This window comes from Tauraco erythrolophus, chromosome 9 (assembly GCF_009769465.1).
Source record: "Tauraco erythrolophus isolate bTauEry1 chromosome 9, bTauEry1.pri, whole genome shotgun sequence".
In the NCBI taxonomy this organism is placed as follows: domain Eukaryota; kingdom Metazoa; phylum Chordata; class Aves; order Musophagiformes; family Musophagidae; genus Tauraco; species Tauraco erythrolophus.
The window spans coordinates 9359798-9373038 of record NC_141473.1 but is presented as its reverse complement, the minus strand read 5'-3'; the positions used below and the strand labels follow the sequence as shown (position 1 = coordinate 9373038).

The 13241-nt window shown below is 39.0% G+C and overlaps 1 protein-coding gene across 2 annotated transcripts in view; it reads left to right on the top strand.

Annotated features, from left to right (window-relative positions):
* The window catches only part of FHIP2A (FHF complex subunit HOOK interacting protein 2A), a 33853-nt gene extending 20903 nt beyond the window's left edge, over positions 1-12950 (top strand). For both annotated transcript variants that reach the window (XM_086616544.1, XM_086616545.1), the window contains 7 exons: positions 772-941; positions 1786-1929; positions 3619-3709; positions 5434-5577; positions 10212-10352; positions 11415-11518; positions 11612-12950. In XM_086616544.1, the coding sequence (XP_086472670.1) occupies positions 772-941; positions 1786-1929; positions 3619-3709; positions 5434-5577; positions 10212-10352; positions 11415-11518; positions 11612-11717 (900 nt within the window). In that variant the 3' untranslated portion in view covers positions 11718-12950. The remainder of the gene's footprint in view (positions 1-771; positions 942-1785; positions 1930-3618; positions 3710-5433; positions 5578-10211; positions 10353-11414; positions 11519-11611) is intronic.
* The last annotated feature ends 291 nt before the right edge of the window (positions 12951-13241 follow it).

Sequence of the window (13241 nt, the reverse complement as noted above, 5' to 3'; positions counted from 1 at the left end):
AGTACATTACACACACAGTAAACATTGTTAAAATAATTGACTTCAGTAAAATCCCACCTCAGGAGCTGCTTGTTTCATTTTTTCTGTGAAACAATCTCCACTCTACTTTTTCAAATAGAAACCAAGCTTGCCTGAAATACAGATCTGTGCCTTCACGTATCCCAGTTTTTTCAGCATGTTTACTTGCTCACCCTGTCAGAATGAGTTATCTGTATAAATGAGTTGATCTTTGCAAAGCTAAGCACTCTAAAGCTGTTTTTAAAAACTGTCTTGTATTGCTTAAAGTCAGTCTCCTTTTAAAAGCCTACCTAGTGTCTCCATGTAAAAATCTTAGCCTATTATTCTAGTCACAATATTCCAGTATCACTTTGTAGTATTCTGGGTGTTTATTACTAACTTTCAGTCCTGTTCTGTGTCTCACATGCTCAGTGATAACCATGTTCCAGCATGGATCTGATTGTAATATGGAAACCTAAGTTGTAAGTTCTCTGGATGTTCTTTGTAGTGTTATTTTGGCAAATTTTAAAACAGTTTCTGTTTTACAGGAAAAAAAATACATCCACATACTGATTTTCAAATGTGTGTGAACTCTTCATCCATGTTTAAACCACATTCAACATAACAATTTCCTTATTTTTCTCAGGATTTTTGCTTCCTTCCATAATGTAAATAAGTAATTGCAATGTTCTAGGATGAACAAACCAGGTATAAGGCAAAAAGCATAAGGCGGTGGTGCGTCTCTTTACTGAATTTTTGCTTTTTATGTTGCAGATCAGCATAATGACTTTACGGATGTTTGAGCACCTTTTGCAAAAACCCAATGAGCACATTCTTTATAATTTGGTTCTGAGAAACTTAGAAGAAAGAAACTACATGGAGTACAAGCCTCTCTGTCAAGAAGATAAAGATGTGGTAGAGAATGGACAGATTGCAGGAGCAGTGTAAGTTTCTTTTTTAGGGGAAGTGTTCGTAATAGCTATCTTGGATCCATATTTTGAGAACAAAACAGGGTTTTTTCCAAGTAATTGAAAGAAAAGTGAGCATAGATAGCACTTTGAGTGCTCTATGTATTAACCCTTATCTATAAAGCGATGTTGGAACAGTAACAGAAAAGCTAAAAATTATCAAAAGCCCCTTTCCTGAGCAATAGGCACTCAAAGGTCTTCATATGTCAGTTTACTTACGCATCTACCTAGCTTGAGTCTATGCATATTTGTATTGTTTTCAGGGAGATTATTCTTGAAGTCAGTCACTTAGGTGTCTTGCTTACGTTTATGTTCTTGAATCATTTTTTGATGGAAGAACTTTTCTGAGGCACTTTACATAAAATCCTTTGAAATACCCTGCATAACTCTCATAACTCCTTTTTTTACTGATGGAGGGGTAAGGACTAGTCACACCAGCTATTTCAGGTATCTTAATTTAGATATTTCTGTCTCATTTAAAATAATATAATGATATCCTGAAGTGTAACTCTTGTAAAAAATGTGGCTAAAGAGTTTAAGTGATTTAATGCAGTGATTTTGTACCAGTCAAAAATGTCTGCTCTGTTGTTCAGATCAAGAAATTGTGATTTTTCTTGAAAACAAAGTTTGTTGGTTATTTGTAAAGGTTGATATTTCTGCATACTAATTAGGTTAAAAGATGAACATATGATAATGTTCTGGAAAACATCCTAGTTGTTCAGAGAAGAAAAACAGAAAGCATGCCATTTGACCCAGAGAGTTTCCTGCCTTCCATAACATTCTGTGAATGATTATGTTTTTGTCTAATGCGATCTCACAGAGACCTGGAGGAAGATCCGTTATTTACTGATCTGTCTCCAGATAACACATTGTCAACTCAAGAGTGGCTCAGTGCTTCTCCACCTGTCAGTCCAGAACACCCAAAAAATGATGGGAAGACTGAAGTTCATAAAATTGTAAATAGGTAAGTTGAAACAAACACTTAAAGAAATCTCTGAATGTGTGGGTGTCTGCACACGCTGTGCAAATTAAATGTACTCTGTAATGGATGTTATTCTGTGCCAGCTGGTAAAACGACTCCGCAGAAGAAAATTATGTGGCGTTTTATCAGAAAGCTACTCCCGACAGATTAGAGCTTACAATAAGTAAAAATAATTCAACACAAATGAGAAAAATAGAAGAACTTTACAGCTAATAGTCTAGTTGAATACTCAGAATTCATGATTAAAGCCTCATTGATTATAAAACTTTTTTTTCTCAAAAATATTTGCTGTACTTGAAGTGCTGTTACAGGATTTGACCTTTCTGGAGAAGTCTGGGAAGCCTTGCCATAAACGTTTTAGGGGAAAAAACACCTGAAGTTCCTTAAACACATATATAAAAATAAATGATTGCCATGTTAGAGATAACTTTCTGTTCCCTGAAAATCAAGGGGCGTCTCTGTCCACTGTAACATACCTTTGTGCATGTTAGACGTACGGCAAATTGGATATCGCAAAGAGAACAGGCTCTGCTCTGAGCGACTTAGTGATGCTGATTCTCTTAGCAACTGGCATTAGGACAAATGCTGTTTGCTCTGTTAATACACGGTAGCAAAGCAGCACTGATATTTCAGTGCTGACCTGTCTGCTTCCCCAGAAATAATGGAAGGTGTTAGCCAAAGGAAGCAAACAGCCTGAGGACAGTCAGCATAGAATGGCGTAGTCGCGTCTTGCCCTCTTTTCCCCAGTACTGCTCTATATAGCTTATGGTGGACATGGTTTGGAGCAAAGACACAAAGTACATTCTCCTAAATCCACCTCGTGTATTCTCCATCAGTGAATATAAATGTTTTCAGGATTTGCAATGTTTTGCAAGTTTGTATTTTTTCAGGTAAGATGAACTCCGTACAAAAAGTCAGCTACCTCATATTTTTGCATTTAAATCTTCCTGGAGCCTCCAGCAGTTCTTGGGGTGTGAAGAAAGCTGAAACTGGGAAACAGGGTCCAAAGACTGAGTTTTATTTTGCTGTCCAGAAATTTTAGGGTTTTATACTTATTTTTTAAAGACAATTCCTCTCTAATAAGATTCAGAATTTCCTCATGCTTTTTAGGTCAGATGTTGGTGAGGCAATAAGGACATACAGTATTTGCACTACATACCTGGCAATTTGGAACTGGGACATTTATAGGCAAATATTCCTGTATGTTCTTAGATGTTCATTTTTACCACAACAAACTATGGTAAATAAAACTGCCTATGCAGTAGGTTAAGAAGAATTTTAACTGTCATTATCCTCTCTTCTGTCTCATTTATTCCCCAGAAAATTTTCCAAATGCTCTGGTAAGATGGAGTCTGACCCTTAGCAAATACTTGACCTCGTTATGAATATTCCTTTTCATCTCCATTCTGTCTGCCAATTCTTAGAATTTTTTACCTCTAGTGCTAGATACAAAAGTTCTGAAGTATGTATCTTGTTATTACCAACAGTAGTTAGAACAGATGTGCTTAAATAGATTTTATATTCTCTGTTCTTCACATAAAGTTATGGTACAATCTGTGGATTAACTGGCCAATGTACTACTGAGCACACTGTTACAGATGATGGGAAAGAATTGATCTGGCGCTCTATGGATTATAGATATTCACGAATGTACTTTTTTTTCCTCTTTAGTTTTCTCTGTCTTGTGCCTGATGAAGCTAAGTCTTCATACCACGTGGAGGGTACAGGTTATGATACTTACCTCAGAGATGCCCACAGACAAGTAAGTCAGTGAAGTCTTCCTTAGTCCTTGAGAATTTGAAATGCTTATGAGAATGTACAAATGGTTCTATAAATAGTTCTACTAAATGCATCTTTTGGTAATGGAAGATGGGAAAATTCGATTTTTATTTTCTAATGAAAACTTACCTTTGGAGACCTTTTCACGGTGCATCCACCTTCTATTACTCTAGTGGGAATAATGGATGACATTAAATGCATTAATATTCATACAACAAATACACTGAGAGAAAATCTGAACTGCAGATAGATTCTTAATTTGCTTTTGCATTTATCTGCATTCTCTTGGAGAATTGCCTGCCAAGCTGTTTGAAAGGACTAAAGGGAAATTAAAATGCTGCATAGGAGTTATGCAATCTGGGACTTGAAAATAAAGGCTCATCACAGGGAATGCACAGCCTAAGGCGTTCAGGTTTGAAGTTGGGAGTTTTGGTAGGTAGGGAAAGGTTCATCATTTACTGTTTTGAAATAAATGCAGGTTTTGCTTTTATGAGCATAATCTAAAGTTTCCTTGGTCAGAGGACAATCACTGTTTATTTGCCTCTTTCTTATTGAAGCCCTGTGAATCTTCTAGAATAGAAAAATTTATGCAGAGGAGTAGAGTTACTGAGAGCGCTATATTTAGTAGGTACTTTAAAAATTCCGCAACCTCTGAATTATAATATCAGCAGTTGAAGATAGAAAGCTTAGATTTCTATATTTATTATATTGTTTTATATGTAGTCTCTCCTGAAAAGAAAGGGAATAGAAAATAGAGAATAAGGAAACCAAGGTTGATGTAAAATTCCCCTATGTTCTATTCTTGGATGCCAGAAAACACATATCATCTTTGTATTTCTTTCATGCCTTGGGAAAAGAGTATTCTGGGAGTTATTAGAGAACAGAATTGGTTTCTGTCACTTCCTGACAATGATATGGCTACCCTGAAAATATTTCCCCCCTAAGAATAGCCCTGCCTATTGCTGTTATTACATCCAAATAGCTGCTCTGTTTCCATTATTTCTATTCCTGGAAGCCTGCACAAGTAGGTAAGCTACATGCAGTGAAGAATTTCTGAGTCTCTTTTGTCTCTTTTTTGCTGCTGTTTATTTCTGTGTTCCTTATTTTCACTGCTATAACCTGTGCTCCTTTCAAGGTATAATTCCTTGAAAGTGAGACATCAGGCAGCCCACAGCAAATCAGACATAGAGGTTGAGAACGACTGTTATGGGTGATAGAAAACAAAGAGAGGGTAGAGGAAGCCCTGAAGTACTTTTCATTTGTATCTCCTGCATATACAAGTGCCTTTCCAGTCCTGGGAATTAGGGAGCAATATAGATTGGATAGCAAGATAAGCTACACGTATTACAGTGAAAGTGTGGTAATGTGCTGACAAAAAGAAAGTACATGAATGCAATTCCTGCTTTAGAAGAACCCTGATCAGGATGTGTTCTGTTGGGTTTGCTTTGTGTTTTGACCCCAGCTGCTTTTTGGGAGCTCTGTTCTCCACTTACTGTTTCTGAAACTACCCTAATAACGTGAATGTCAAGAAGAAAATGAGGTGCCTGCATAGAAAATGATAGTGTTTACTTTAGAATGACTGTTCTTTTTGAGCTTAGATTTATCATCTAGCTACCGATGATAGTTTTAAGATGTATGGACTATTAAAAGGAAGTTAAATGGTTTCCACGAAGGTTTGAGTCTGTCTTCCTCACTACTTTTTTCTAGTTCCGGGATTATTGTGTCATCTGCTTACGGTGGGAGTGGCCTGGATCTCCAAGATCTTTGGAAAAGTGCAATTTAGAAGCATCATTTTTTGAAGGACACTTCTTGAAAGTCCTGTTTGAAAGAATGGGCAGAATTCTTGATCAGGTAAGAAAAAATAGATTATGAATTCCGTTTCTTATGCTTTCATCACTACTAAAGGCCTAATCTCCGTAAGGTCCCGTGTATTCTCATCACTCAGATTTCTTACAGCATCATATTATTGTATGATGTTGTCCTTGGTGCAGGTCTCTGTAAATTGCAGAATGTGATAGTGATCACTATTATCAATTTAACAAAAGTAGGGAACAAAAACTCTTCTTATCTTTGTTAGCTGCTTTTTTCTGTACCAAATGTTTTCTTGACCAGAAATATCATTTAAATGGATGAGTTAAGAAAAGAATATCCTTAAGATAAAATATTAGTGTAAGATAGCCTCTGCTATGAAGACAGGCTGAGAGAGTTGGGGCCGTTCAGCCTGGAGAAGAGAAGGCTCTGGAGTGATCTTATAGCAGTCTTCCAGTACTTAAAAGGGGGCCTACAGGAAAGCTGGAGACGGACTTTTTCCAAGGGCATGTAGTGACAGGACAAGGGGCAATGGCTTTAAACTGAAAGAGGGCAGATTTAGATTAGATCTAAGGAAGAAATTTTTTACAATGAGCCTAGTGAGGCACTGGAACAGGTTGCCCAGAGAAGTTGTAGATGCCCCATCCCTGGAAGTGTTCAAGGCCAGGTGGGATGAGGTTTTGGGCAATCTGGTGTAGTGGAGGGGTTCCCTGTCCATGGCAGGGGGGTTGGAACTAGATGATCTTTGAAGTCCCTTCCAACCCCAACCATTCTATGATTCTATGATAGTATCTTAGGGGATCCTTTGGTATTAGCATCACTGGTTCTGTTTTCATTTTCTAGCATTTACACTTAGAAACCATGTACATTTTTAAGTAAATAAAATACTATACAGCTCCTTTCTGCCACATTTCAGTGAACTTCAATGTGAAGTTTTGTTCAGGAAGCAGTTTACATCACTGTATAAGGTGAAAGAAACTTACTGTATAACTGCTAACGTTTTCCCCATTTTTTCACATTTAGAAAAAACTGTTGTCAGTGCATGGAAATTTTCTAGAAAGTATCCTTTTCCATCTGCAATGTAAAGTAGTTTTTTTTCCTGTTTGATTATCTTCAAATAATAAAAGTATAGCTGCCAAGGGCAAACACATGAGATATGATCTGACTGGCTCCTTGTCTTGAAAAGGAAGTGCAACATGTCAGGCTCAGATTTGCACAAAGGAATTTAAAGAAAGTGAATTTTCTGGATGAGTATTTGTTTCTGTGTTTAGTCAGTCTGCATGACCTAGTCTTTCTGAGGAGAAGTGAGGCCAAGGCTCAGGGAAATGAGGTTGCCCTGTGTGAAAACTCGATGTTTCTTTGCCTTCTCTGAACTCTGGACTTAAGTTAGTCAAGTCAACCGTGCTGCTTTAGGTCGAGAAGACAACTTTTCTTGCCGGTGAAAACGAGCCCTGAGATTACCCTTCCTGTAGTACCAGCTGGAGTTGCTACAAATGTGGTAGTACCAGTTTCAGAAGTTTGTACAACTCTCTTCTATTTTGCATGGGGAGCTATCTACAGATTAAACAATTAGCTGTGATAGTGCCAGTTTTCCTTGTCATAAGCAGGACGAGCCATTTGAACATGTAAACGCATAGGAAACATGGCAGAAACATTTGCTTCCAGTAAATGTGTTCTGCACACTTCAGTAGTTGAAATGGCTATAGATTGGAGTTATGAAGAAACCTGGGCATCATCAGCTCTTAGGAAAAACAAGAATGATGGGTATGAAAACCTTGTCTGAGCAATGGTACATAAATTATAAAAAGTAAAGAACCCAAGTTACATGCCCTGAGAAGCACCTGAGTGTCAGATACGTACAATTACAACAAAAGTAGCATCTGGCATGAAAGCACAGTGCCCATTTTGATATACTACCTGTCAGCATGACGCACATTTGGGTTAATAGAGCAAAGTGTTACAATCTGTGGTGTCAAAAATAGGTCTTGACTCCAACAGAATTAAAGTGAATTGTCTCAATCAGACAGCAGGGTTAAATTCTTATTGTACTAAAATCCTGTCCTAAAAAACAAACTGTACTTCCTAGGGGTTATTCACAGTGAAACACATAAATCACATAGAGAAGAAAACAAAACCCAAACCAACAAAACCTGGGTCCTGTCAATGATAAATTTGACATAATGGGTGCTGATATCCACACAAAGTGGAAAATGTTGAAAAGTCTTTAGTGGGGACACAGTACTACTTAGGTTTTGTTCAATGCCTTTTTTGCTTTGTCACAATACTAGAGGTAGTTCTTCTGTTTTTATCAGTAGATAACAGAAAACTTTGCAGAAGTGGTAGGTATCATTAACCTAGTTTCTGATAGAAGATAGCTGAGGAACACAAGTGAAGTAATTTGTTTCAAGGCTGTTCAAATCCAGCACCTCATCTGCTAGATAGTACCTCCGTCCTCCTCTTGATATTATACATTTCTATGGAACTGACTGTTTCCTAAGAATTTTGTAAGATTTTTCTGAACTGCAAATTTTGCTGGTTTTAACCTTTTTAGTTATAGAGAAATGTTTTAGGATGTTATCTGATACAAGGCTGTCTTACTGAGTGTGCTGACACATGGACAGAAATAAAAGCTCTGCATGAAGAAGCAGTTTTCCTTAATGCTCTCAATTAGTTCAAATCGCAACAGCAATCTGTCTGAACAATGCAGCACGTGTTACTACTTTGTTTCCTTCTCTTCTTGTGAACACCAGATAATGCTCATGACTTCAAAGCTTCCTAATGAATTGACTGACTCAGACAACTCTAAAGACCTTCTGCTACAGTTCAGCTAGGTAGACAGTAGAATGGATTTATGGAGGAGATTTGTGTGTCTGTCTGCAGAGTAACTTTTCCACAATAACTCAAAATGTAGTGATCTCTTTTACCTATAACATCTCTGGTCCAGGGTCTGAAAGCTTCATTTGTTAGAAGGTTGGGATGAATCTATTGCTGGAATATCAAGTACAGAAATAACTGCTACTGACTGGGAGAAATAGGTGCTTTCGCTTCAAAAGATCTGTAAGACAACTCCCTTTGCAGTGCAACAGTGTGTGGTAACGAATTCAGGAATAAGGTACCTAAAGTCAGTGGAAATTTTATCAGAACAGCCCCAGTAGTCTCTGGAGCTGTTAGACTGAAAAGCCAGTAGGTATCTGTTGTAGTGTGAAGTGAATCACCATCTCAGCCTCCTTGACTGTACTGACTGAAAGCTCAACTCAGTGGCCTGAAGTGAGGTATCGGTTGCCGTTTTTGTGATGCCCAAGATATTCCCACAAGCTTGCAGTTACAACACAGATCTTGCAGGATCCACCCTCTGTGGGACCGTCAAGAGACCAGCAGATACTCCTGAGCATCTGAGATGGCACGAGATGTTTGCATGTAGGCAAGTGTATCGAGTGTCACATCTCTGTTGAGTAGGCTAATGCAAGCTTAGACATACAGACACATCTAAATATATATCTGTCTTAATCTGAAGCTGGATTCTTCCAAATCTTACAGTCTAGAAAAAGAAAGAATCTGTTCTCCGATTCTTCAGTGGGATGCTAATTTGAGAACATAAAGATGATGATTTCAGGCCATGAAATCATCCTCTTCTCCATGTGTTTACACCACTGAGGATGTTACTGCCGATCGGCAGTCAAAGGGATTGAATGAGGGCCCTGTAACCCACTTCAGGTAAGACCAACAAGGTTAAGTTAAACCATCTGAGTGCTGGTAACATCTTCATACTGGCATAGGTGTGTACCAAGGGAATGTCTGTCCATCTTTTATCAACGTAGGCTGTTCCACTACTGAATAGATGGAAGAAAATTCCACTAGTTTGCAAATTTTGCGATGAATTAAAATGTCAGTTTGTTTTCACTGTGACGAGAAAAATCAAAGATGTAGAAAAAGTACTTGGAACATAAAGAAGCTGTAGTGAAAATACTTGCTTTATGGAAATGAGTTTCTCCCTGGAAGTGTAAAATCCTTTAAGCTAGTGACTATTTTTTTCCTAGAAAGTTAGGTACTGGTTTTTTCATTATGACCAATTAGCATCTTTCAGCATATGACAGTGTTGCCTCTCCCATTTGGTTGATTTGGAGAAGGAAGGTAGAGAAGAAGCTCAGAATTTCGTGCTGCTTTCCCAGCCTAGGACTGTCTCATTTCCCGTAGCATGCTACCACAAGATGACCAGGCCTTCTGCAATGATTCTTTCAACAAAAAAGAAAGTAGAATAAGAGAAACATCATATTAGCCATAGATGTGGACTTGTCTCTCAATTTCCTGAGCTCATACACTTTACAGTTACCCAGAAGAAGCAAGCAGATGTTTAATCTAGACTAATTCTATGCTATTTGTTTTGCTGCTGAGCTGAAGAAATGTTTTACAAGAAGAGGACTTATCCTACCATAAACAAGTGTGCAAAAGCTTCGAGTGGTTGTAGCAGTTATACAGATAATAACATCTAATACCTAACTGTCATATTTGCATCACTCCTGTTGTAGAAAGCACAGGTTTTGGGCTTGTCTTCTAGTCTAACTTTTTATTTATTCATAACCTTGTATATAAGGTGCTAGTAGTTAAATAAACACTGGCTGGATGAAAAGAAGCCAGCATGAAAATCAGTAAGCACTGTGTTTTCTTTTTTTTTGCAGCCCTACGATGTAAATTTACAAGTTACGTCAGTGTTGTCCAAACTGTCCTTGTTTCCTCATCCTCATATACATGAATACCTTTTGGATCCTTACATAAACCTGGCTTCTGGCTGCAGGTCTCTCTTCTCTGTTATTGTCAGGGTGAGTAAACACACAGTTAATATTTACATATGGCTATACAGCAGTGATATATTTAGTAATTTTGTAGTTAGTGGTAGTAGTTGCTGGCTAGTTTAAGTTGGCAAATGGCTTCTCACTGAAGATAGATTCTTATGCTCTTGATTTGAAAATCAGAATTATAGATTTCCCACCAAAAACATTGGAAAATGTGTTTCCCAGCATTTATTTTCATTCTGCATGTCTTGAAAATTGTTTGCTTAATTTCACTGTGTAGATGCAAAATATCCCCTCTGGCAATGGCATTGCTTTAAACTGGGCTAGGTCGCATTGTTGTCACTTGCAGGCAACATCAGGAAGTGCCGTAAGAACAGGCCAAGTGCAGGTTTGCACCTGGATGGGAAGGAGATAGCTTTGATTCACACACAAGCAAAGGACACTCCTGAGTACCCTGTGCCTGAATGAATATCTCTGCTCATCTTTTTTTTCCTGATGAAGGCTGTTCTTGACCATGAAGTCTTGGATTTATTGCAAGTCGCCTTCCTTTCCCTCTCTGATTCCATCTTTTCCTGCCAGACCTGCATCCTAGAAGTGCTGGCTGAGTGCCTGTCACACTGCAGTCTTCTCAGTCCGAGATCCCTTGCCTACCCCACGCACCAGCTGTTATTAAGCTGATCAGGAGCCTATTAGTGATGCTTGCCCAGTACTAACGGAGGGCTTAGCTCCCTTTTTTCCCAGCAGCCTTTCCCGTTTCAAAATATAATCTTCACTCTCTCGTCCTTGTGCTTTCCCTAAACCCAGGATTTTACTGGTCAATTGCCTAAGACAAATTAATCATTGACATAATTAGGTAACACCGTTTGTGGCAACAGCAAGTAAGGCTCAAGAGTTCCTGTCCTTTTGTATCTCTCTGCTCTCTGCACCCTCTCACCCTTTTTGGGGGACAGAGCAGATACTCGGCTTGTTTTTTTGTGAGCCTGTGAGGATGCTGAAGCATCCTGGGCACTGGAGGCTGTCATTGAACCTTGTTGCGAGGCACTCTGCAAAGGTGTTAATTTTGTGTGGTGATGGCGTTGTGCTCTACAGGTCGTTGGGGACCTCATGGTTAGAATCCAGCGCATCCCAGATTTCACTCCCAAACTTCTGCTGGTCAGAAAACGCCTGCTGGGCTTGGAGCCCGAAGGGCCCATGTGAGTAAATATATTGCATATTCTCCAAGACCCACGGCTGGTTTTCGTCTGTGCCGGTCCTGATTCTGTGCTGATTTTTTTTCTCTTTCTCAGCATTGACCACATGACGTTACTAGAGGGCGTGATTGTGCTGGAAGAATTCTGCAAAGAGCTGGCAGCGATAGCGTTTGTGAAGTATCATGCCTCGACTACACCATAAGCAGCCTTGATGAGCAGCCAGGCTGTAAAACCACCTCGCCTGTTTCGAAATGGCTGTTGACAACACCCAAACAAGAAGAGGCGGTGCCTCCTGGCACAGTGTCAGTTGACATTTGGCAGGATATGAAGACAAGTTACTTTCACCAGATGTTGACATTGCAAGAGAGGGGGATTCAAATGGACCTAGAATATGATAGAAGGCATTTTGGGAGAAACCAATACATAGCATTTCTAGGCACTGTGTGAAGAGCTGCAAAAGCTGCATGAAGAACCACAGACACCAGACCTTGGTTATTCAGTTACAATTATGATGTTTAGAGAGTTGGACCTTTTGTATGTTCTGGGGCTCACATGCGCCAGTTCGCTTTTTGTGACCATATTACTTTTAAAAAGCAAACTAATTTTATAACATTTTAATGTCTTAAATCTTTTTCTTTTCAGTTGGATATGTGAAAGGAAACCACAAGTATAGTTGCAATGTATATTACTAAAAATGAAGAGAGGTTCAAGAAATCCACCAGTCCCTATACAGTGGGATATATTAATGAGGGATCATTTTTGGTTTGGTGAATCTTAAAGACAACTTTGAGCTTGATTCCTCAATGGATTACTCCAGGAGATACATCAGTATAAAATCAATACTAATGGAATTAATCCTGATTCAGCATCACATCCATAACAAATAGATCTGAAGTGTACATGTTTCTAGCATGTTTATCTCTGTCATTCCAAGTGATTGCTCTTCAGATTATCTGTGTAACTAGATTTGCTTTAGGTTTTCGCATGTGAACTCTAGTTGCTTGACTCATGTCACCTTTACAGGGAAGTTAATTATAGGTCATTAGTACTTGTTACTGAAACAGTATTTTTCATTTCTTTTAAACTGATATTTAGCCTGAATTGGTTTAGGAATCTTTTGTGCCTTGAAATTCGGCAGCATAAACATTTTCGCATTTGTAGAAACATTTTTATTGCTCATCTAACCACAGCCGTAGTGCCCAGCAAAAGATTGACTGATGCCAATTCAGTTGAAGTGTTGATACCATATATAGGACCAAAATTTATGCCTGCTTTTCATAGTGCTGGGATGCAGAAATGTCTCTCAGTGATTTTTTTTCAGTATGGATACTATCAGCCAGGGCAGGCACTGGCATTGCAAGCAGAGGGCCATTCGGTGCTTTGCTCCTCTTTCTCTGGCTGATGGCAGCCTGCACTTCCGAAGTACTTGCTGCTCACTGCCACCCACGGGCTGGCGGGTTCGGGTGGCTGTGCTTTAACCCTCCAGTCACAGGGAGCGACTTGGATGAGAGGCCTCTCCTGCTCTCCGCAAAGGTGTGCGGTACCTCTTTCCCCTCTGATGAACGTAGCGGCGTAGGCAGCAAGGTCGAGTTTAGCTCCTTGTGTTTCCTGTGTAGTTTTTCCTTTGTCTTTCCTACAGTCCTGTTTGCACAGCTAATGCCCGTGTCAGATGTGATTGCTCATACACAAATATGGACTAATTTACTCAGTCACTAGAATTTTCTGG